This window comes from Lipotes vexillifer, unplaced genomic scaffold (genome assembly GCF_000442215.2).
Source record: "Lipotes vexillifer unplaced genomic scaffold, Lipotes_vexillifer_v1.1 scaffold706, whole genome shotgun sequence".
Classification (NCBI taxonomy): domain Eukaryota; kingdom Metazoa; phylum Chordata; class Mammalia; order Artiodactyla; family Lipotidae; genus Lipotes; species Lipotes vexillifer.
In genome coordinates, this window is record NW_006787749.1 from 108,071 (window position 1) to 132,862 (window position 24,792).

At 42.5% G+C, this 24,792-nt stretch overlaps 2 protein-coding genes across 7 annotated transcripts in view; one reads left to right on the forward strand and one right to left on the reverse strand.

Annotated features, from left to right (window-relative positions):
- Positions 1-176: 176 nt before the first annotated feature.
- APEX2 (apurinic/apyrimidinic endodeoxyribonuclease 2) lies at positions 177-7,621 on the reverse strand. Of its 2 annotated transcripts, XM_007460768.1 has the most exons (6): positions 7,410-7,572; positions 6,345-6,428; positions 5,518-5,698; positions 4,823-4,969; positions 4,010-4,079; positions 177-1,456 (listed from the first exon to the last, which is right to left on the reverse strand). In XM_007460768.1, exons 1-6 carry the CDS (start codon positions 7,564-7,566, stop codon positions 551-553), a joined length of 1,545 nt encoding a protein of 514 aa, XP_007460830.1. In that variant the 5' UTR covers positions 7,567-7,572; the 3' UTR covers positions 177-550. The 2 variants fall into 2 exon arrangements, with proteins under 2 accessions (XP_007460830.1, XP_007460831.1); XM_007460769.1 differs by lacking the exon at positions 5,518-5,698 and having other exon boundaries at positions 488-1,456; positions 7,410-7,621.
- Positions 7,622-10,619: 2,998 nt separating this feature from the next.
- PFKFB1 (6-phosphofructo-2-kinase/fructose-2,6-biphosphatase 1) overlaps positions 10,620-24,792 on the forward strand; it is a 79,607-nt gene continuing 65,434 nt past the window's right edge. Inside the window, exon 1 of one of the 5 annotated variants that reach the window (XM_007460775.1) lies at positions 10,620-10,753. In XM_007460775.1, coding sequence (XP_007460837.1) covers positions 10,726-10,753 — 28 coding nt within the window. In that variant the 5' untranslated portion in view covers positions 10,620-10,725. Of the gene's footprint in view, positions 10,754-15,075; positions 15,461-24,792 lie in introns of those variants that run through there. The other 4 variants (XM_007460770.1, XM_007460771.1, XM_007460773.1 and 1 more) reach the window with 4 other exon arrangements.

Sequence of the window (24,792 nt, forward strand, 5' to 3'; positions counted from 1 at the left end):
TGTAGGGAACCCCAACAACTCAACAGAGCACCTTAATGGTAAGCACCACTCCTCCTTCCTCCCCTCTCCCTGGAAGTTATATCATCAGGTTACAGGCAGTTGGCAAACCCGGGACTGAGATAACGTCTCTGACTCAGCTTTATGGAGCACATCCAAAATGTCCACATGACATGGTGCACTACAACAAAGACACGGACTTTATTTAGGCACAGATACATTTCCCAGCAAGGAAGGAAGGGGTTTAAAATCACAACTTCCTGGGGCAACTGGTTCCTCTGTAATTCTGAGAGGAAGGTGGGAAGCGGGGTGGGGGACTGGGTCACAGCATTAAGACAAAAGAAGCTCACCAGTGAGGAGGAGCTAGGCAGGAAGAAGAGAGAGGAAGGGAGGCCTTGGAGGAAGAAGAAAAAGAGGAAAGGGAAGGGTCCCTGAGGAAGGTGGAGGAGGAAGAGGAGGTGGGAAGGAGGTCTTGAGAAGTAGCTTAGGAGGAAGCTGGCATCAGACCATGTACAAGGTTAACCATGCCAGACATCCCTAGGCCTGGGTTGGTTCAGCTGGGCCTGCTCCACAGGAAGAAGCTGCAGCGGGAGGAGGGGTCAGTGGGAGGACCCTGGGGCCTGGCACACATGTAGAAGTGGCGGCCCAGGTTGGGTCCTGGCTTCTTCACAGTTCGCATTACACACGGCTCCCTGTGGCCCCCACACAGGGGCATGGGCAAGGGCCCCCGCAGCAGAGACTTCCAGAATGAGGTCCGTACCTCCTTTTCATCCTTGGCCTCTGAAGCCTTGGCCTGCCCCTCCACATTGGCCATCACGTCCTCTTCTGAGGTCTTTGGGGTCACGAGGGTGTCCAGGCTAGGAAGCTCCAAGTTAGGAGAAGCTTGGGGACGACTGGAGGATGGCTGGAAGTAGCTCATCAGGTTTTTTTGGCCTCTACTGGAACCAGCTTGACTTGGCCGAGATCTGGTCGAGCGCACACGGGCTTTGTTTTGGCGCATCTGTACCGGGGTTTGATTGCTGAGCTGCAGCGCTGACTGCCTGAACACAGGATCTTGTTTGAGACGAACTAGGAATCTAAGGATCTTGAGCTGGGTGCCTGCAAACTCAGGGAGGAAGCGGGTGCACAGAGGTGGGCACTGTTTTGCCGGCACAGAAGACACGCTTAAGACTGCACCCACGGGGCAGTGGTCAGAGCCCATCACCTCAGGCAGCAAGAAGGAGGTCTGAAAGGTGTCCATGACCAGGGTCCTGTCTCCCAGCACATAGTCAAGCCGAGAGCCATAGTTCAGATGGCGGGCGCCACTGACTGTGGACCAGCAGGTGAAGGCCCCCTTCTGATTTGGATGGAAGCATCGGTAGCTATCAATGAAGGGTCCCGTATGGGAACCGGCCTGGCACCCCAGGTTACTGAGCAAGTGGTCCATCCACTTGCGACCTGGGTCCTCTTCAAAGCATTCCTGGGGAAAGAGGAGGGGGACAAAGAAAGAGGCAGAACTAGATGCCTAGAACTGGAAGGGACTTAGATTAACTGCTTCATTTTACAAACAAGAAAATGTAGTTGTTTCAAAGAAGAATGCTCAAGGTCATACAGTCCAGAACTGGCAGAGCTGGGATTCACTTTCCACCCTTACTGATTTAAAAGGCCATGCTTCTTTTTCCCCTTTGCATCAGGCTACCTCTACCTTGCACTGGGCCATAAATCCCAGATCTGAAAGCTTGCTGTTAGTTAATCAAAGCAATTCTCAGAACTGCTCACCAAGAGAATGGAAAACAGCAAGTTAAAAGTGGTTACCTCCAGGAAGTAGGGCTGAGGTTAGGAGTTAAGAAGCCTGTTGCCTTTTCATGTAAACCCTCTGGTACTATTTGGCTTATCTTGTTGTGTGTGTCAAAGCCTTCACTGACCACACCCACTTCCTGAGTTGATGGGCTCCAGGGTTTCAGGTCTGAATACTTCCTTTGGCTCTGATTCCTAATTGATCATCCATCCAATCCACTCACCCACTCATTCAGTGCAACAAATGTTAAAATAACACTGATTATGTGCCAGGCACGATACTAGAGACAAAGTGGGACCATGATCTTGTCTTGGGGACCAACAAGGCTTCCTTTCAGGAAGTGATCTGGAGCTGAGAAGTGAAGGCTGCGCAAGAGTAACCCAGGCAGAGGGTGTTACAAATTGAGAGAACAACTTCTGTGATGGGCCTGTGGAGGGAGGGGACAGTATACCCGAAAGACTTGAGGGGCAACCAGACTGACTATCAAGAGGTGATGGTCACTTAGACTAGGGTGGTGCCAGAGGAAACAAAATGAAATTAAGAGATGATTTGGAGCTAGAATCAACAGTACTCACTGACCAATTGAATGGGAAAGGGGGGTAGAGAAGAAGAACACTAACACAATTACCTGGCTTCTGGTTGGAGCAACCAAGAGGACGATGGTACTATTTAGGGAGATGAGACTAGAAGAGCTGGTCTTGTGGGAAGTAGACATATTCTGTTATTTTGGAAAGACTGTGTTTCTCATGTGATATGGTACTATTAGTTCTCTTTCCTTGGGAAAAAAAGAATATAGGAAGTGCACTCGAGATATCTAAGATATTTCTAAACTAAGAAGAGAAGGCATAAAAGTATATAACGCTATCACAGGAAGCAGCAAAAACAGACTAAGTAAACACCGATAAGGAATAAGGTAGGGAGGACTGAAGGCTTGCAGTTTGTAGTGTACACTCCCTTCCCACCCCCACCCCCACCACCAGTCTCTCATTATCTCATTTCTGCTCATTTTCCCAGCTGGGAGACACATTTATGTTCCTGTGGCTCTTCTGCAAACTAATCAAGGAATTTTCCTACAGCCTCTTCTTTGAGCCAAACCTACTGCTGAGTTGGACTGTGCCAGCATAAGTTACTTATCCCTCCCCTTATGAGGCAAGCTATGATGAGAACTGACTTGGAGATTCTAGGGCAGTGGTCCTCAAGCCTGAATATACAATAAAATCAGCCTGGGAGCTTTCAAAACATACTGCTACCCTGGCTCCACACCCAATAGATTCTGATTTAATTGGTCTAGGGTTGCACCAAGATATTGACATTTTTGTAAAAGCTCCTTGTACTAATGTACTTTCAGGAGTTGAGAACCATTGGCATAGAAGGACTCAAGAGATGAGAGGTTCACACAAGAAAAGAAGACAGAGGGAGGGGATGCCTACCAATTCAGAGGACAGTGAGAAAAGCCAAAATGAGAATAACTTTTGCCATGGGCAGAGAGGAGACAACCTGGCTGGAGTGGATGGAGTGTGTAGCGGTGCGGAGGATGGAAACGGAGACTAGGCGCAGACAAGAAAGAGTTTTGAATGCCAGGCCTGTGTGTTTTCTCTGCATCACAAAGGTAACAGGGAGGTGTTGAAGGTTCATGAGCAGGAAACATAGTATATTAGGGAAATGATCAAGGCAATGTGGAATTCCAGGCTCTTGAAATCTGACTGAAACTCTCCAGCCCCATCTCCTGCTACTCACCTTCCTTCTCTGTCACCCTCTAACAAGAATGGGACTTGTCGTTCTCAATGCACACCAGCCAAATTCTCACCTTGCATCCTTTGTTCATCATGCTAGAATTCTTTGCTTCCCACCCCAAAGCTCTGTTCTACTCATCTTTTAAGATTCAGCCATTTTAAGATATCTCCCCCAACGTCCTGGCTGGCCCGAATCCTATTTCCGGGCTCTCCTAACCTCCTGGGCTGCTGTCTCTGCCTCAGCCCTGAAGACACCATTCTATAATTGACTGGTCATGTGTCCATACCCCACCACCATGCTGAGAGCTCTGAGGGGCCGAGCCAGAACTGACTACTAACTGAGTCCACAGCACAATCCTCAGTGCTTTGAGAATAGAATTTCAAACTAAGCTCTGCTTTTCCATAAAGGAAGCTTGCCCTTGGGCCAAAAAAACAGCATTGATTGGCTGGCTAAACAGAACCATAGTCAGGAGTGAGGTCAAAGGCCTAGAGGGAGCCTTACCAGGTTGACTGCATCCCAGTGGTCAATGGGGCGGTGAGCTGTATTCAGGTCCCCCAGAATGATAACATGGCTGAAAAACATAAAATGAATGTTCAGAAAGGGAAGCAGTAGTCCTGGCCCATCTACTTTCTCCTGGGCCCAGGATCTCAGATAGACCACCTTCCACATAGAGGTCAAGGTGGGGTCCAACGGCAAGTCATAATAGCCTGCCTCTCCAATTTCAGTATAACCTTGATGCCTTTTACAACTGACCAACACAATTCTGATCTCCAAAGGTAACCCTGTTCCCTGTTTGACATGATTGTCTCACTTATCTCTACCTAATGGCATCTTTCTGGTCCTTCAAAGATGAGCTCAGGTACCACTCCCTCTAGGAAGCATCCCTCGATTATGCCAACCTACCCTCACTTTCCTGTCCCTCCCTGGGATAAGACTTTTCATTTGTTCCCAAGTACGTTACCTTCCTCATCTCATTTCATCCTAAAAACTATACTCTGAGGTAGGGATTCATACACTTATTTTACAAAAGAGAAAATAGAGGCAACACTAGCCTTCGGGCTCACAGTGAGTAAAAGCGGAGCTGGGATAGGTGCTCAGAGGTATCTGAGTACAAAACCCATATTTGTATCACTTTACCTGTTCCCCACAGCTCTTAGACAGCAGGGCCTATTCTGGTGGGCCTGCTGGTGTCTACAACTAGGCTGCAAATGAACTCAAAAGACAAAGATCCCATATCCCTCTCAATGGACCTTGACACGGGGCTGGGCACCCGGGACAAGCTCAGGGAAGCCTTGCTGCCCAGGTTTGCAGTACCTGCCAGCTGCCAGGAGGGCTTCTGCTCGGATCTGCAGCAAGCGATAGAAGCGCATCTTAAAGGCGAGCCGCTCAGGCTTCCCAGGGTCCGCATGGGGGCAGTACACGTTGATTAGGGTCAAGGTCTTCTCCTTCCCTTCCCATGTGCTGGGGAGAATAGAACCGGCCCCCCCAAAAGGGGTCACTTTCAAGCCACCCTTCCTCTCCCCACACCATGTGGCTCCCACTTAATGATTGTCTGTGGGATGGAAGTGAAGGAAAGGGACAGAGAGACATGAACAAGCTGGCATACACAGGACTTGAGGACTGACTACATCTAGGATGACACTCAGGTAAACCAGGTGATGGTCCTGCCATTCACAAAGACAGGACACAGAAAGAGAGCAACCTGGGGCAGTAAAGTTGGCTAACTTGCTTCTGAGGCACCTGTGGTAAAAAAGAGAGCTAGTCCTCCCGGCCAGGCTCCCTCTCCCCCCGCCCCATCCCCCCATAGAAATAGAGAACTCAGGGCTCAGAAGAGAATATGATTTGTTCAGGGTCACATAGCAGGTTGCGTTGCCAGGACTGAAGTCTAGGAAAGGCAAGTTTGGGAAGTTTTCTATGGTGAATGTATGTTTATAAGGCAAGCCTTAGAATCACCACATTCACAGAGTTGAACCAGCGATGCTCGGTGACAGGCAGATGTGGGCTATTACCAGATCTTGTGTTGTGTGAGGAGGGCCCGGCCCTCACTATCCAGAGCTCGAAGCTCCTCTTGAGTGAAGTCATCCATGTTTCCGTAGCAACCCACGTCCCCATTCTGAGTGGCAAGTAGGCCACTCAGGCCTTCTTCAGCAGCCACTGGGGTAGCACTGTCCTTACAGAAGGTGGCTACACCTGGAGACAGAGAGGGTACTCTAAGCAGGCCTGGCAGCCAACAGCCTGTTGCACAGCCTATTGCCCCTGCACAGGTCACCCGACTCATCTTCATCAAGTGTGGCTCTCTTGATGACTCCCCCAACTCAAGGGCCATGGATGCCTGAGGCAACTCCTCTACTCAAACTCTGGAGTTTCAGTTCCTTCATCTAGAAAAGCTGCAGATTAATAACAGCTAATATTCTAAGTGCTTTACATGGTAGGTGCTCAGAAAATGTTAGCTATTACTATTATCACATGGATTAATTAGTTTAGTCCTTGTAATAGCCCTAAGAAGTACACATTATCCCCATTTTCCAGCTGAGGAACTTGAGGCATAAAGAGGTTAAGTAGCTTGCCAGAGGGTATGCAGCTAGGAAGTGAGCTAGAATCCAAACTCAGGCAGTCTGGCTCCAGAGCTCATACAACTAACCATCACACTACTGTGTTTCTGAGATCCAATATTATACATAAAAATTATCCTTCATATAACCTGATATGGCTTTAGCTCTGTGGATGAAAAGCCTATACTTCTTATTAATGAAATTAATGAAATTTCTCATTAAATATTGAAAACCCTTTCCCACCTGTCTCCATCACTTTAAAGTCCCCAGAAAGCCCCATTTACCAGAATAGCCACTACGGTTGCGGCTGAAGCTGAAATAGGAGTTACAGCCCTCAATGATAGCCAGGGGCTCTGTCAGCACATCCCCTGGAAAAAAAAAAAGATGTAAAATTACATCAGAGATAAAACTAGGACCCAGGACACAGAAAGGCTTGGAATTATAGCTGTAGGCTAATTTCTTGCACACATCAGAGCCAGGGTAGAAGGGAATATCAAGTACCTATGAAAAGAAGAGAAGCTAAAAAGGTGGGGACTAGAGAGGGAATTGTTATCAGAATTACAAGAAAGGGGAAGACTACTGAATGGGAGGTGAAGAATTAGGTGGGAGGAGGCTATGTGACTAGGTGACTGGAGGAAGTTGGGGGTGGGAAATGGACATATGGGAGAGAGAACTGGGAATCTGAGCTGGGAGTAGGAGGTAGGAGAGGGAATTCAAGGATTTGAACTGAGGATGGAGGGAAAGTAGGTAATGGGTCTTAGAGGGAGGTGGGTGGGAGAGGGAAGGAATCAGGGGATTGAGCTGTGGGGGAGAGGGAATTAGAGGGTCTAAGTTTGGGGTGGGACATGAGGTAGAAATGATGAGAAGCTCTCAGCTGGGGAGGAGAGATGGCAGTAAAGATAAGAGGAACTGGGGATCTGAGATAGAAGTTTAAAAAGGAGGAAACTAGGGAGTCTAAACTGGGGGCAAAGATGGTGTGAGAATTAAAGGCTATGAACTGGGGGCAGAAAAGGGGAAGTGGGGGTGTCTGTCTTGGGAGTGGGAGATGGAAAGTGTGTGGCGGGAGGAAATTTGGGGGACTGAGCTGTGTCAGGAGAATGAGTAGGAATTAGAGGATCTGAAAGAAGATGGAGATTGCAAGGGGGATGGGAATTATGGGTCTACTGAGGCCAGGAGATGATGTCGGAATTAGGAGATCTAGCTGGAGTGCGAAATATAGAGGGGTGGTCGGGATTCCAGACGGGCTCTAAGGATAGAGAAATGGGAAAAGTGAAACGATATGGAGCAGAGAGCAAAAGTTAGCGGAAAAGGGAAAGTGTGGTAGGGGTCATAAATTCTTGAGCGCTCACTGGTTACTTTGGTCTCCTGAAGACAGACGATGTCAGCATCCAGCTTGTCCAAAATGCGCCCCATGGCCATGGCGGTACAATTGCTGGGCTCCTCGTATCCCACCCCTTGCACGGGGCTGCGGATCCCATTGATGTTCCAGCTCACCACGCGCAACATGCTGACAGCTAACTGCAATGCCTTTAAGCCCGCGCCCCACGTAGGTGCGAGCAAAAAACCAAAAACTCCTATGTCCGCCAGGCCTGGCCTTTCGCGCGCACATTTGCGCAGGCGTTCTTGTGCTTGCAGCAAAAGGGTCGGACACACATTGGGCGGGGATTCAAGCCCTTCAGTTTTCATTGGCTGGAGAAGCGGAAGCTGAAGGGGGCGGTGTGGTAGCCTAGGGGCAATGAATAGAGAGGAAGGGCAGTGTTTGGGCTCCTACCCCTACCACCCGACACTGGCTTTCGTGCCTGAGTCTGACTGCGTTTCTGCTCTGCTGAAAAGTCCCCTTGGTGCTTTCGATTACTTACAAACGAGATTTTACCACTTTTTAAGTGGCGGAACCGCGCAGCGACCGAAGCCCCGCCCACAGTGTTCAGACTGCACCCCTGAGTACGAAGAGGGATGCGGCACCCAGCGACTAGGGAGTGGCTGGCGTAACCCCGTATGTAAATGTGGGCGGGGGAATGCGCGAAGGGAACTTTGCGGCCGGAGGAGGGAGCAATGAGGAACGCGCTCCATTTTGGAAATTAAGATCTTGCTGGTCGTCGGACGTCGTTTGCAAATACTTTCTCCTAGTCCTTAGGTCATCTTTTCGTTTTGTTTATGGTTTCCTTTGTTGTGCAAAAGCTTTTAAGTTTGATTAGGTCCCGTTTGTTTATTTGCTTTATTGCTTTTGCCTTGGGAGACTGATCTAAGACGATATTACCAGGAGTTATGTCTGAGAATGTTTTGCCTATGTTCTTTTTCTAAGAGTTTTTTTTTTTTTATGGTGTCACGTCTTATATTTAAGTCTTTAAACCATTTTGAATTTATTTTCATGTATGGTGTGAGTCTTCTAGCTTCATTGATTTACATAAGGCTGTCCAACTTTCCCAGCACCACTTGCTGTAGAGACTGTCTTTTCTCCATTGTATGTTCTTGCCTCCTTTGTCCAAGATTAATTGAAAGTAGGTTTGTGGGTTTATATCCAGGCTTTCTATTTTGTTCCATTGATCTGTATGCTTTTGTGCCAAAAGAATCTTAATTAAAAATGTTTAATTTTTATGTTATGTATATTTTACCATAATTTAAAAAACTAATAATAAAAGGAATGAGGAACCATCACCTCTACCTAGTTCCAAAACATCACCCCAAAGGGAAATACATACCCATTACGCATTAAGCAGTTAGTCCCTATGCCCTCCACCACCAGCACCTTTATGGCATCAATTTGCTTTCTGTTCCTGTGGGTTTACCTATTTTTGATATTTCATATAAATGAAATCTTTGCAAAATGTACTAAATACCACTTAATCATACACTTTAAAATTGTTAATTTTATGTTCAAATTTACCTCGATTTTTTAATGCATATACACACTACAATATATAAAATAGAGAAACAACAAGGACCTACTATACAGCACAGGGAACTCTACTCAATACTCTGTAATAACCTGTATGGGAAAAGAATCTGAAAAAGAATAAACAGTATATGATGTATTTTGCTGTACACCTGAAACTAACACAACATTGTATATCAACTATACTCCAATATAAAATATTTTTTTAAAAAGGGGGGGAATAATGAAATGTTCTATGTGTAGTGATATGGAAAGATCCCAAAACATATTGGGGGGTGGCAGGCTGCAAAATAGTGAGTATTGAACCTTTTCAATAAACCACAGGGAAAATGAGGGAAAAAAAGAAGCACTCTAATGGAGTTAGATTTAGAAGAGGGCCTCTGGCTTTATTGGGCTGGGGGAGGGAGATGGGGAAGCTGTATCAAGCCCACCCTGTAGTCATTATTTGTCTTGGGCCTTATAGCATCCCTTAGGATGTGGCCTGACAGGTACTTCCTCTTTGTTCCGTTTCTCAGATTATTAAAATCAAGACCAAGAGAGTTTAAGTGGGCTACCCAAGTTCCAGAGCAGCACTGTCTTCCAATATAACCTATGGCTCTTGCATATGCATGATCTCATTTCATTATCAGTGCAACACTATAAGGGGCATTGAGGCTAAGAGAGGTTCAGTGAATTCACCCCAGTATCACAGAAGCAGTAGAGCTAGGATTCAACCCCTGTCTTAATCAGCTCAAGGAGTACTTTCCTGAGTAAGTTTTTTCTAACCTCCCCAGTTAGATCTTTTCCTCTGGGCCCCCACACCACCCTATGGTCCATTCTGTCACAGCACTTAAAATGCACAGCTACCACTGATTTCTATTTCTGTCACTAGACTGCCAACAGCTTGAGAGCAATGACCATATCTGATTCATCTTGTTAGCCTCATCCCCTAATATAGCACACAACACATATTAGGAGTTAATAAGTATTTGTTGAATGAATGAACAAGTAAAGGGCAATAGCAAGAGCATCAACAGGTTAGTGACTTGTTTTTGATAACATAAAAATAGAAATAATAGACATGCCCCATGTCCAGGGAAAAGCATAACTTCGCATCCTTAGGTTCCTCACCCAGAATTGTGGCATAATTACTTTTCCCCCAGAATTCCATAGCCTTAAAACCATCATTCTCAGTGTCTGCAAAAAAGACCCAAAGAGCTGCTTTTCCTCCTGGAGGACTTAAAGGTTACATTCCAGTTGTTGCCATCAGAAAATAGCCCTGCAATTAAAATTAAGATGCTGGTGCTTTAAGCTTTTCCATGTTTTGGTGGTTATTGGCTTAGGATTGAGTCCCAAGAGTGGAATAATTAGGACAAAGGAAATGAACATTTTTATTTTGCTTCATATTGCTAAATCACTTTCCAGTAGGGGATGGTGCTGATTTACACTGAAGACCAATCTGAACCAGCCCCAAGGAAATCCAGATCTTGCCTGTTTACATTGCTGGTTTTCATTTCCCCATTCTGCAGTAGCTTGTTAATATTAGTTCTGACCTTTGGGGCAAGGCGAACACATGGTTGGCCTGAAGAGAAAAGGCTCTGGGTGACTCAGGAACTTCTTTGGCAGCTGATATTTCAACAGTGGGCACACACCCCCTCTTACCAAGGGTACTTCCCCAGCCTTCCCAGGGAACCAGCGAGTGCCTCCAGGCTCCCTGCTTGATGCCACTCTCTGTACCTGCTTTGGGGGTCTAAATGCAAGAGAGCCGTGTGTCGTGTATTGGATAACTAGCGATGGAAGAAAAAACCTCTAGGAGAACAGGTAGGTGAAACAGAAGGAAAAATAGATAGGAGTTAACACAAACCCAAATCCATTCTTTAGGCTCTCTGGAAAGTTTTCTTGGAATAGGTGGACACTCAAACTGTTCTCTAAAGTGTATGGGAAGTTGGGGATAACATGATTTCTATATTTCATTATCTATCATCCATTCTGACCTGTCTTTGTGGAACACTGGCCCAAAGGGCAGTTCCCTAGCACTTTAGAAGCCTCTCTAACATGGTCTAGTCCAGTTTTGAATGAACTGGGTGATAGAGATTGTATCTCTTACCTCCCAACTGGTGTATAAAGTAGGGCTGGATTGCTGTGACACTTTGAACAAGTCTTTTAGCTTCTCTGGGCTTCAATAGCCTCCTCACCAAAATGGAAATTGAAGTCCCTCCTATTTCCCTCAGAGGACTGTCACAAGGTGAAGAGGAGTGGGATGACAGGAACTAAAGCTCTTCTGAAATATTTCAGGACTTCCATGCTCTGTCTTAGTGATCCTACTTTTTCTGTAGCCTCCACAGGCAATACCACCCATAACCCTCCAGCTGCTCTTCTCCCTGAGTGACTATGGTCTGTGGAGGGCTACTCCTAGGACTAGGATAGAGCAAACCTTGGGCCCCAGGCATGGGGCTGAAAATAGTGGGGGGATGGTGGGCCAGGGCAGTGGCCAAGAAGGAAGTGGATCCTAGGCTGCTGCCACAGAAGGCCTGATATTCACATATAGGCACCTGACCTGTAAGCATGCAATCTCCCCTCCTCACCCTAACACAAATGCATTCACACCCACACACTCCAAGAATTACCAGTAAGAAGACCCCATTTGTGATTTTGATACCCATCAGTACTGTCTTGATACTGCTTTTAATGAGATTCTCCCATACACTCCATACTTTGGGAGGATGGTCAGGATCTGTGGGCCTCAGGTAGTCATACTTCATGCTTTTCCTCCATAGAGTTAACCCCAAATTAGAATTTGTGACTCAGCTCTTGGTCTTGAGTGAGTCTCTGATACTGAGTGAACAATTTTTTCTGTAACCAGTTAATTGGAACTTTTTTTTGGCGGGGGGGGGGAACTTCATTCTTTTGTTATTTCTGTTCTGCCCCGTTCAGGGTTGAGAAACTTTCTAGATCCTGCTACCACCTTCTACCTTCAGACCAAGTTAGTTCCCCCACCCAGTTCCCTGGATAGCTCTCTTTTATAAAATTTACCTTTGTTGAATGGGGATTATTTGTACACATGTTCATCTCATCTAGGGCAGAGAGATGTAGATTGAGCAAGTCTCCTCTGTGTCAGGGCCTGGGCTGGACACCTGGAAACAGATAACTGAGATCCAGTACCCATCCTTAAGGAGCTCACAGTCTAGTAGGAAAGTAGACCGGTAAAAGGTGGATACTTGCTCAGATAAACAGAAGCATATAGGCAATGTGGGAACCAAAGCCAAGGCTTCTCAGAGGAGGTGACCATTGAGCCTGGCCTTGAAGAGTGAGTCAGATTTCACTGAGAATGGAAGGGAAGAGAAGGCATTCCAGGCTGAGCAAAGGCCCAGAGGCAAAAATGTTTGGGGGCCTAGTGAGTCAGCTGGCACAATTTAACCACAGGGGTCTAAAGAGAGACATGACTGGAGAGACACGTTTGATTGAGAAGAGCCACGGCTGAGGCCTTCCCATAAAGCTTGTTTAGTTTTCCTACTTCTGGGGATCAGAATTGATAACAGTGGTTAAAACACACACACACACGCACATGCGCGCACACACACACACACACACACACACACACTCACACACTCAGTACTCTAGACTCTAATAACGGTGGATAATTGATTGTATAAGTAAAATTCAGACTGTAAGTTTTTTTTTTAATAAATTTCATTTATTTATTTATTTAATTTATTTTTGGCTACATTGGGTCTTTGTTGCTGCACGCGGGCTTTCTCTAGGTGTGGCGAATGGGGGCTACTCTTCATTGTGGCACACGGCCTTCTCATTGCGGTGGCTTCTCTTGTTGCGGAGCACAGGCTCTAGGCATGTGGGCTTCAGTAGTTGTGGCACGCCCAGGTAGTTTTAAGTTGGGTTTTCAAGCCTGGACCCTAAGTTTACCCTTTCAGACCTTGTCAAAAGCCCGCTAAGCTCCTATCTCAGATTTCCTTGCTGCTAAATTTATCTTTCTGCCTCTTGGCAGGGTCATGAGGACAAAATTGTAAACATAGAAGAGGGGTTCATGTGACTGGATTGATTACCTCGGACAAGCCACTTCCCCTCCCTAGACCTCAGTTTCCCTGTGAGGCTAGTGAGAATGTTTGGAAGGAGCAACTATGATGAGGAATATGTTTCTTTGTGGGCCATGGAAAACATACATGTAAAGGGTTATTATTCAGATAACTAGCCTTAGCAGAGTGATACCAGTTAGGAGACTTATTAGGATTAAGAGAGTTGCATGTCTTCCAAACTCTAGTTCTAAGACTTTAATTGTTCTGAGCTAATCTAGAAGACCACATTCTTAAATCAAGCTTGATTGATCAGTTAACCAAAGAAAAACCCTGGACTGGAGAAATCAGATCCCCAGTGTTCTATTTCTGACTTGGTGACTTAATTTACTATAGGATCTTAGGAAAATACTTCCCTCTCTAGGCTTCTATCTTCTTACCTGAGAGGGTTGGATGCAATGATTTCTAGGGGACTTCTATATCACAAAACCAAAAAAGTAAAAGTGAATTCATCTTTCTAACTGATTGGCATGAGCTCTTTATTTATTATAAATGTTAACCCTTTGTCATAATTTTGTAAGTTTCCTTTACTGAGCATTTCCTGAATGCTCAGCATTACACCAGAAGTTGCATATTAGCCAAAGAGGTAACTGACATTTTACTTCACAAAGGGAATCAGAGTGTTAGGTAATATATAATGAACATTTTCCAGGTTACTTTATATGTGTCAACACATTGAATCTTCAACAACCCTAAGGGAGTAGGTACTCTTATGAGATGAAAACACCACGGCACTGAAAAATTAAGTCTTCTACCCAGCGTGTCATAGCAAGGGGCAGAGGTGGGATTCCACTCTAGTAGTGTGACTCCAGAGCCCATTGCTTTTAACCACTGTTATCCACTGCCTTAGTAGATTCATTTAGAAGGGCAGGCTTTGAAATGTATTGAAAGTTTGGTATGATTTATACACAACAACTGGAGGGAATCTAACCCTTATGTAGACTAGGATTCTGAGAATGTATTTTAGGGAACTTCTTAAAAGGCAAAGTGGAGCTGAGAGCATTGGAGGTCAGGGACTGGAGATTGCTATCCCCATGAGATTGCCCCAGTGTTGCCCAGCTCAGTGGAAGAAATTGAGCTTCCTTGTAGCCAATCACTGGAGGTTCATCAAGGGGTGGGAAGGTTGCAAAAGAATGAAGTAAGAGCACACTTGGACGTCTTCCAGGTAAGCTATGCTGTTAGATGAGTACTACACATAAAAGCTTCAAAACAACGAGGGGGATGGGGGAGGGTAAAGCAGAGACATCTGGGGAGGATGGCTCTGGCCTATGGACTTGTCCTACTTTGAGGCCATTGCTCCCAACTCACCACACTCTGCCTGCTGCAGCCTCCCCCCCCTAAGCCTCCATCCCCATGACTTGGCATGAAGAACTTTATTATGGTTCTGGGTCATATCACAATGCCTTTCTCCCTAGGGGACGTGATGGCAGTTGGCAGTCATGTGAACAGTGCTTATCATCTCTCCTCCTAGCAATGGCTGCGTTCACTTCTCTTCCCAAGGTGTCTGATTTACTCTGATTTATTTAGCTTTGGCTGGAGAGAGCGTAAAGATGATCAGATAGTGCCCATCTCTCCAAGAGTGTCCTGGGTAGCACATTTTAGGAGAGAGAGGCCCTTCAGTAGGAAAGGTAGCAGAATTCAGGGAAGACAAGGGTTGCAATGCCATTTGCGGGGGAGGGCACTGAGGCAGTAAACCTTCCACTTCCAGTTCAGACCTAAGATTGCTAGCTCAAAACATTGCGTTTTTCAGTAGGGACTTTGTGTTTGTGTGTTTGTACTTGGGAATCTTGCATTTCTGATGTGGATCTCTGTTTCTGGGTTGGAACTTGACATTCTACTTGGGCCTGTTTTTTTTATTTTGAAGCTATGAAAGCTGCTGAGATCTGCCTGCATCACCTTTGCCTCCCCACCTCACACAGGATATAAGCACATGATCTTCGGTCTTTTATTTGCATACTCTACTAGTCCTGTCTTCATTGGAGGGAAGTGACTGGCCAGACGTGGGCTGTCTTGCTGGCTGCCTTCCTTGCTGGGCTCCAACTTATCTCCTATGTACACAGCCCTTGGAGTTCAGAGGCCTCTGCTGACCTCTGTCCAACCTCTCCTCTGTACCCAAGCCCCCACTGGTACATACAGGAGCAGAGGCAGACAAGGCAGGCAATGACTAGGAGACAGGAGAGGGGCTGGAGACAGGCTGCTAGAGAGCTCAGAACCCCAGCACACCTCCCTGTCCCAACTCTGTCCACCACCTGCTGTGACCACAGCAACAGAAGAGACAGCTAATAAGACAAAGTGAGGCCTGGTACCTTGAGGACAGTGGTGTCATTAGCTGCGACACCTAAGATGTCTCGAGAGATGGGAGAACTCACCCAAACCAGATTGCAGAAGATCTGGATTCCACACAACGGTGGCAACAGCAGGCTGCAACGCAGGAGGGGCTGTAAGTGGGGTTTGCTTCCGTGGGCTTCAAGGTGGTGGTGGTAGAGTAGATGTAGAAGAGCAAAGGACATTCCCCCCAACCACCCCCACCCCAACCTGAAAGTTGGAATAGATGAGCAGCTGGATGAAATAGCTGTAGGATAGATAACAAGAGGCTAATGTCGAAAAGGTAGAGAAAGAAAGATATAAAGAGAGAGATGAAGACAGAGAAAAAATGAGGATTATATAAAGACCATCATAATCAGAGGGATTATTGACTAGGAATTTTTTCTTTCTTAACCAGAGCTTGTTTGGAATATTTCTTGTTGGAAATTTGATGTTTCTAGTTCAGTGTTAGCCTAAATGTTTTATTTTGGTGACATCAGTGAAGTGTCTGGAAATTAGTACTGTCTGATAGTGCTTGGGTGAAATAAGGTGATGGTTCCTGGCATTGTTTCTCAGAGGACAGGTGATGGGTACACAACAGTACCGTATCATTGGTCGGTTTTGCTTCTCCTCTTTCTCAGGCCTCTTCTAATAAGCCTCTGACTGGGTTGGGAAAGGCTGGGTGTCCTGTCTCCTGCATTGCCTTCTTGGCACATATGGACACTTTTGCTGCTCTGAGGAGTTGAGGGAGAAGACATTCAGGGAAAGCCTGCTGGTGTAATGTTCACTTTGAAAATTTAAGAAAGAGCAGGTTCAAAGGGGAAGCAAACAAAACCTGTAAAATATATTTTTTAAGTAGAGTATACCATTTCCCATGGATAACAGTGTACAGTTGTGGATCAGGGTGCTGCCAGCCCAAGAATTTTGGCCTGAGGAGCCATAGGGTGTGCAGAGATAAGACAGCTGTGGAGTGTGGGACCCAGACATCTCAAGAACCAACTGACTAAGCTTCCACTATGCTAATGCTAGAGGAGGTCCAGGCTCAGGGCTAGTGAGGGGAGGATCCAGAAGATGTAGGAATGTTAAATATACTATGTAGAATGGAGAGTGTGGATAGAGGGAGAGGGGTAAAAACCAACCTTCTGTTCTTCTTCCTCCTCCTCTCCACCAGCAGTTTCAATCTCTCATCTGGTGATCTAGGAGCCTGGATGAGACTGAGAATTACACCCCACCCTCACTCACCAAGCCACTCTGTCCTTTCTAAGGGGCTGTTGGGTTTAGCTGGCAAGCAGGCAAGCCACTCTCTGCATACCTGGGTCCTCCATTGTTAGGACCCTTATATTCCTGGGAACTCTGTCTTTCAGGTTGGAGAAATAATAGATATAAATCACCTATTATAGTGTTTGTCATATAGAGGGTGCAAAATAAATATGTGCTCACTTTATTTCTGAGCCCATCTTTCTTCAGCTGTAAGACAGAATTAATACCTACTTCCCCATGTTGTTGAGGTGACTCAGTGATTCAGACTGCCTAGCTTTGAGTCCCAGCTCTGCCACCTCCTGCCTCTGTGACCTTGGACAATTCTCTTAACTTACCTGTCCTTCCATTTCCTCACCTGTCAAAAGAAGTTAGTAATAGTGTTGTGAAGATTAGAGAGCTAAAGCATATAAAATGCTTAGAAGAATGTCCGGTGCATAGTAAATACTCAATAAATATTATTATTATTATTATTTAAACAAGAAGGTGGGTGTGTGGTCTTTTTGCCCATCACATCCCTAGCATCAAGCCCGAAGCCTGGCACATAGCAGATACTCAGTAAATGGTCACTCTGTGCTACTTCCACTCTACCACTCACCATAGCCAAGCATGGGGCTCTGTGTATACAAGACAGTAACTCATTAGTGATTGACTGAATTATGTCAGACCACAGATATAATAAACTTAGATAGTGCCCTGGGCAATGTCTGCCTCACCTCCCTTGCTGAGGAGGCCAGACTATTTACCCCAGAAAGATCTGAATTACCTCCTTGGAGCATCCTCTGTAGAAGACCTGCCCACCCCCACAGTGGGCAGTGGGGGAGGGGATGCACACAATCACTTAATGACGGTTTTGAGGATTAAATGCATTAACGTGTGTAAAGTGCTTGAACAGCTGTGTATATTCATCTGTGACTTGGTTTTTCGCATTCAGTGTTATGTTTTTTTGTGCCATGTATAATATTGTTGCATGCAGTTGTAGTTTGTTTATTCTCCTTGCTGTGTAATTACATTTTGTGAATATCCCATGATTTACTTATCCCTCTTACTATTGATGTACCTTTAGGTAGTTTCATTTTGGTTTATGAACAATTATGCAATGAGGATTTTTGTCCCCATAAATTTTGGAATCATTTTTTCAAGTTACACACACACACACACACACACACACACACACACAACTTTTGGGATTTTGATTGGAATTACAGTCAATCTGTATATCAATTTAAGGAGAATTAACATTTTGTGATATCGAGTCTTCTGTAAACATGGTGTGCCTCTCTATTTAGAGTTTTTTGATGTTATTTGAGGGAAGTTTTATAAGTTAAAAGGGCTTATACATCATTATAAGACTTTTTTTGCTTATTTTTGTTGCTATTGTATACCTTTTTAGAAAATGACATTTTATACCAATTTATTGCTAATGAGTACAAATATAATTGTGTTTTTTTTGTATATTGCATTTGCAACTAGCAAACCTGATAAACTTTCTTATTAATTTTGATAATTTATATGTAAATGACAGTTTTCTTTTTTCCCTTCCAATCCTTATTTTTAAAAATCTCTTTTCTTATATTACTGCACTGCTAGGACCTCCTATCTTCGATACATGCACACCAACGTCGAATAGAAATGTTAGTATTGTGCATGTTTATGTTGAACCTAATTTTAAAGGTAATGCTTTTAAAGTTTCACCATTGAGTAAGTTTGCTATAATTTTTTTTGTAGATACCATTAACAGGTTAAGAAAGTTCCAGTTTGTTCTTAGTTTGCCAATAGGACTTTTTTTTACTCCTATCTACTTTATTTACTATTATTATTAGCCAATAATAATTATTTAACAAAAGATTTACCTTCTTAGAAATTTTTAATGTGTACAATATTAACTATAGGCACTATGCTGTACAGTAGATTTCTAAGATGTATTTTTCTTGCACAAACAAAACTTTTTACCATTTGACTAATACCTTCTCATTTCCCCTGCCCCATCCTAGCCCTTAGCAACCACCATTCTATTTTTTGCTTTTATGAGTTTGACATTTTTAGATCCTAAACATATGTGGTGTCAAGCAGTATTTGTCATTCTGTTCTTGGTTTACATCACTTAGTATAATATTCTCCAGTTTCATCCATGGTGTTGTAAATGGCAAGATTTCTTTCTTTTTAAAGCCTGAATAATATTCCATTACATATATGCATGTATATGTACATTTCCTTTATCCATTCATTCACCAGTGGGCACTTAGGTTACTTCCATATCTTGACCATTGTGAATAATGCTGCTGTGAATAAGAGAGTGTAGGTATCTCTTTGAGATCCTGATTTCAATTTCTTTGGATATATACCCAGAAAGGAGATTGCTGGATCACACAGTAGTTCTCTTTTTAACATTTGGAGGATTCACCATACTGCTTTCCATAGCAACACCGATTAACATTCCCACCAACAATGTATGAGGTTTCCCTTTATTTCCACATCCTTGTCAACAGTTGTATTTCATTTTTTTAGGATAGCCATCCTAACTAGTGTAAGATGATATCTCACTGTGGTTTTGATTTGCATTTCCTTGATAATTGATGTTGTTGAACATCTTTTCATATACCTGTTGTCCATCTGTATGTCTTCCTTATAGAAATATCTATTCAGGCTCTTGCCCATTTTTAAAGTAGGTATTTGGGTTTTTGGCTGTTGGGTTGTAGTAGTTCCCTATATATTTTGGATATTAACTCTTTATCAGATATAAGGTTTGCAAACATTTTCTACCATTCCACAGATTGGCTTTCATTTTGTTGTTTCCTCTGCTATACAATATTCCTCTGCTATAAAATATATAATTAAATATTTATATAATATATAAATATATAAATATAATATATATAATTTTATGTAGTCCTACTTATCTATTAGGATATTTTAAAGATGAGTAATGTTGAATTTTATAAACATGCTTTCTGTATCCACTGAGATGACAGGTTGATTTTCTATTTTAATCTGTTAATGTGAATTACATTAGAGGTTTTTCTTGTTTGGAACTTATCTTGCAATCCTAGGATAAATAAAAACTGCTGGATTTAGTTCATTAATATTTCGTTCAGGAATTTGGCATTTTGTTTATGAATGAGAGTGACTTGTACATTTTCCATTCTCATAGATCCAGGTCCTTCTTTGACTTTTGTGTCATAAAACGAAGTGGGAACTATTTCCTTTCATTTTATTTTCTCACAGAGTTTGTCCAAGGAACTATTTGTTCTTTAAATATTTAGCACAACTTCCAGGTAAAAACATCCGGGCTTGGTGTCTTCTTTGTAAGAAAAATTTTAATGGATACAGCCTTTTAAATAGCTATAGAATCATTCCAGTTTGCTATTTCTTCTTGTCAGTGTTGTTAAATTATGGTTTTCTAGGAATTTTTCTATTTCATGTCATTTTTCAAATTTATTTGCATAAACTTCTTATCTCCATATTTTTAAAAATCTTTGTTGCATTTACATCCTCTTATCCTTGTTTATTTGTACCTTCTATTTCTTCCTCTTGATCAATCTTGCCAAAAGTTTGTCACTTTTATAAGTTTTTTAAAATAGTCAACTTTTGGCTTTCTGATTCTTTCTGTGATGTCTTTTGCTTTTTATTTAGCTATTTTCCTTATCATTGTTCTTTTCTTTTCACTTTACTTGGATTTATTCTGTTGTTCTTTTTTTAATTTCTGGAGTTGGATGCACAGCTTATTAATTTTCAGACTTTCTTCCTTTTGAATATAAGCATCTGATTGTATAATTGGCCTACTAATGAGGGCTGATATTCCCCAGATGCACAATTGTATGGACATATGAATTTTAAAACTATTTCCAGACCATTTGGTAAATAGGCACTGCTCCAGGCTTTCTTAGTTTCTCCATCACTTACCCAGTAGCCCTGGCCACCTCAGTCCCTTTCCCAGGACTGCTAAGACCTACAGATGATCATCTAGCAACTAAAGGGTTAATGCCTGACACAGAAGAAGGCCTCTACCAATTGGTGCCAAGTCCTTGGGCCAGCTTCTGTTTTGAAAGATCAGTGCCCTTGCCATTTCCTGTTTAATTCCATTCTCCTTAGAGAACAAATTTTGTATGATATCAATTGTTTGAAATCTATCAAGATTTGCTTTATGGACCAACGTGTGATAATTTTTGGTAAAAATTCCATGAGAACTTGAAAAAAATGGACATTTTACAACTGGGTTCAGAGTACTATATACTTCATTTAAATCACGTTTGTTAATCTGGCTCAAATGCTCTATATTCTTCCAGAATGTTGTCTGCTTGTTGATATGGAAAATTTGTTAATGTCTCCTTGTAACTATGTCAATTTTTTTTAGCATCTTTATTGGGGTATAATTGCTTTACAATGGTGTGTTAGTTTCTGCTTTATAACAAAGTGAATCAGTTATACATATACATATGTTCCCATATCTCTTCTCTCTTGCGTCTCCCTACCTCCTACCCTCCCCATCCCACCCCTCCAGGCGCTAACAAAGCACCGAGCCGATATCCCTGTGCCATGCGGCTGCTTCCCACTAGCTATCTACCTTACGTTTGTTAGTGTATATATGTACAGGCCTCTCTCTCGCCCTATCACAGCTCACCCTTCCCCCTCCCCATATCCTCAAGTCCGTTTTCCAGTAGGTCTGTGTCTTTATTCCTGTCTTACCCCTAGGTTTTTCATGACATTTTTTTTCTAAATTCCATATATTTGGGTTAGCATACGGTATTTGTCTTTCTCTTTCTGACTTACTTCACTCTGTATGACAGACTCTAGGTCTATCCATCTCATTACAAATAGCTCTATTTCGTTTCTTATTATGGCTGAGTAATATTCTATGGTATATATGTGCCACATCTTCTTTATCCATTCATCCAATGATGGGCACTTAGGTTGTTTCCATCTCTGGGCTATTGCAAATAGAGCTGCAATGAACATTTTGGTATGTGACTCTTTTTGAATTTCGGTTTACTCAGGGTATATGCCCAGTAGTGGGATTGCATGGGTCATATGGTAGTTCTATTTGTAGTTTTTTAAGGAACCTCCATACTGTTCACCATAGTGGCTGAACCAATTCACATTCCCACCAGCAGTGCAAGAGTGTTCCCTTTTCTCCACACCCTCTCCAGCATTTATTGTTTCTAGATTTTTTGATGATGGCCATTCTGACTGGTGTGAGATGATATCTCATTGTAGTTTTGATTTGCATTTCTCTAATGATTAATGATGTTGAGCATTCTTTCATGTGTTTGTTGGCAGATTTCATGTGTTTGCTGGCAATCTGTATATATTCTTTGGAGAAATGTCTATTTAGGTCTTCTGCCTATTTTTGGATTGGGTTGTTTGTATTTTTGTTATTGAGCTGCATGAGCTGCTTGTAAATTTTGGAAATTAATCCTTTGTCAGTTGCTTCATTTACAAATATTTTCTCCCATTCTGAGGGTTGTCTTTTGGTCTTGTTTATGGTTTCCTTTGCTGTGCAAAAGCTTTGAAGTTTCATTAGGTCCCATTTGTTTATTTTTGTTTTTATTTCCATTACTCTAGGAGGTGGATTGAAGAGGCTGTCCTTTCTCCACTGTATATTCCTGCCACCTTTATCAAAGATAAGGTGACCATATGTGCATGGGTTTATCTCTGGGCTTTCTATCCTATTCCATTGATCTATCTTTCTGTTTTTGTGCCAGTACCATACTGTCTTGATTACTGTAGCTTTGTAGTATAGTCTGAAGTCAGGCAGCCTGATTCCTCCAGCTCCATTTTTTGTTCTCAAGATTGCTTTGGCTATTCGGGGTCTTTTGTGTTTCCATACAAATTGTGAAATTTTTTGTTCTAGTTCTGTGAAAAATGCCAGTGGTAGTTTGATAGGGATTGCATTGAATCTATAGATTGCTTTGGGTAGTAGAGTCATTTTCACAATGTTGATTCTTCCAATCCAAGAACATGGTATATCTCTCCATCTGTTTGTATCATCTTTAATTTCTTTCATCAGTGTCTTATAATTTTCTGCATACAGGTCTTTTGTCTCCTTAGGTAGGTTTATTCCTAGATATTTTATTCTTTTTGTTGCAATGGTAAATGGGAGTGTTTTCTTGATTTCACTTTCAGATTTTTCATCATTAGTGTATAGGAATGCCAGAGATTTCTGTGCATTAATTTTGTATCCTGATACTTTAGCAAATTCATTGATTAGCTTTAGTAATTTTCTGGTAGCATCTTTACGATTCTCTATGTATAGTATCATGTCATCTGCAAACAGTAACAGCTTTACTTCTTCTTTTCTGATTTGGATTCCTTTTATTTCCTTTTCTTCTCTGATTGCTGTGGCTGAAACTTCCAAAACTATATTTAGTAAGAGTGGTGAGAGTGGGCAACCTTGTCTTGTTCCAGAGCTTAGTGGAAATGCTTTCAGTTTTTCACCTTTGAGGATGATGTTGGCTGTGGGTTTGTCATATATGGCCTTTATTATGTTGAGGAAAGTTCCCTCTAGGCCTACTTTATGCAAGGTTTTTATCATAAATGGGTGTTGAATTTTGTCAAAAGTTTTCTCTGCATCTATTGAGATGATCGTATGGTGTTTCTCCTTCAATTTGTTAATATGGCTTATCACATTGATTGATTTGCGTATATTGAAGAATCCTTGCATTCCTGGAATAAACCCCACTTGATCACAGTGTATGATCCGTTTAATGTGCTGTTGGATTCTGTTGGCTAGTATTTTGTTGAGGATTTTTGCATCTACGTTCATCAGTGATATTGGCCTGTAGTTTTCTTTCTCTGTGACATCCTTGTCTGGTTTTGGTATCAAGGTGATGGTTGCCTCGTAGAATGAGTTTGGGAGTGTTCCTCCCTCTGCTATATTTTGGAAGAGTTTGAGAAGGATAGGTGTAAGCTCTTCTCTAAAGGTTTGATAGAATTCGTCTGTGAAGCCATCTGGTCCTGAGCTTTTGTTTGTTGGAAGATTTTTAATCCCAGTTTCAATTTCAGTGCTTGTGATTGGTGTGCTCATATTTTCTATTTCTTTCTCATTCAGTCTTGACAGGTTGTGCATTTCTAAGAATTTGTCCATTTCTTCCAGGTTGTCCATTTTATTGGCATAGAGTTGCTTGTAGTAATCTCTCATGATATTTTGTATTTCTGCAGTGTCAGTTGTTACTTCTTTTTCATATCTAATTCTATTGATTTGAGTCTTCTTCCTTTTTTCTTCATGAGTCTGGCTAATGTTTTATCTATTTTGTTTATCTTCCCAAAGAACCAGCTTTTAGTTTTATTGATCTTTCCTATTGTTTCCTTCATTTCTTTTTCATTTATTTCTGATCTGATTTTTATGATTTCTTTCCTTCTTCTAACTTTGGGGGTTTTTTGTTCTTCTTTCTCTAATTGCTTGAGGTGCAAGGTTAGGTTGTTTATTTGAGATGTTTCCTATTTCTTAAGGTGGGCTTGTATTGGTATAAACTTCCCTCTTAGAACTGCTTTTGCTGCATCCCATAGGTTTTGGGTCATCGTGTCTCCATTGTCACTTGTTTCTAGGTATTTTTTTTTATTTCCTCTTTGATTTGTTCAGTGATCACTTCGTTATTATGTAGTGTATTGTTTAGCCTCCATGTGTTTGTATTTTTTACAGAACTTTTCCTGTAATTGATATCTAGTCTCATGGCATTGTGGTCGGAAATGTTACTTGATACAATTTCAGTTTTCTTAAATTTACCAAGGCTTGAATTGTGACCCGAGATATGATCTATCCTGGAGAATGTTCCATGAGTACTTGAGAAAAATGTGTATTCTGTTGTGTTTGGATGGAGTGTCCTATAATTATCAATTAAGTCCATCTTGTTTAATGTATCATTTAAAGCTTGTGTTTCCTTATTTATTTTCATTTTGGATGATCTGTCCATTGGTGAAAGTGGGGTGTTAAAGTCCCCTACTATGAATGTGTTACTGTCGATTTCCCCTTTGATGGCTGTTAGTATTTGCCTTATGTATTGAGGTGCTCCTATGTTGGGTGCATTAATATTTACAATTGTTATATGTTCTTCTTGGATCGATCCCTTCATCATTATGTAGTGTCCTTCTTTGTCTCTTTTAATAGTCTTTATTTTAAAGTCTCTTTTCTGATACGAGAATTGCTACTCCAGCTTTCTTTTGGTTTGCATTTGCATGGAATATCATTTTCCATCCCCTTACTTTCAGTCTGTA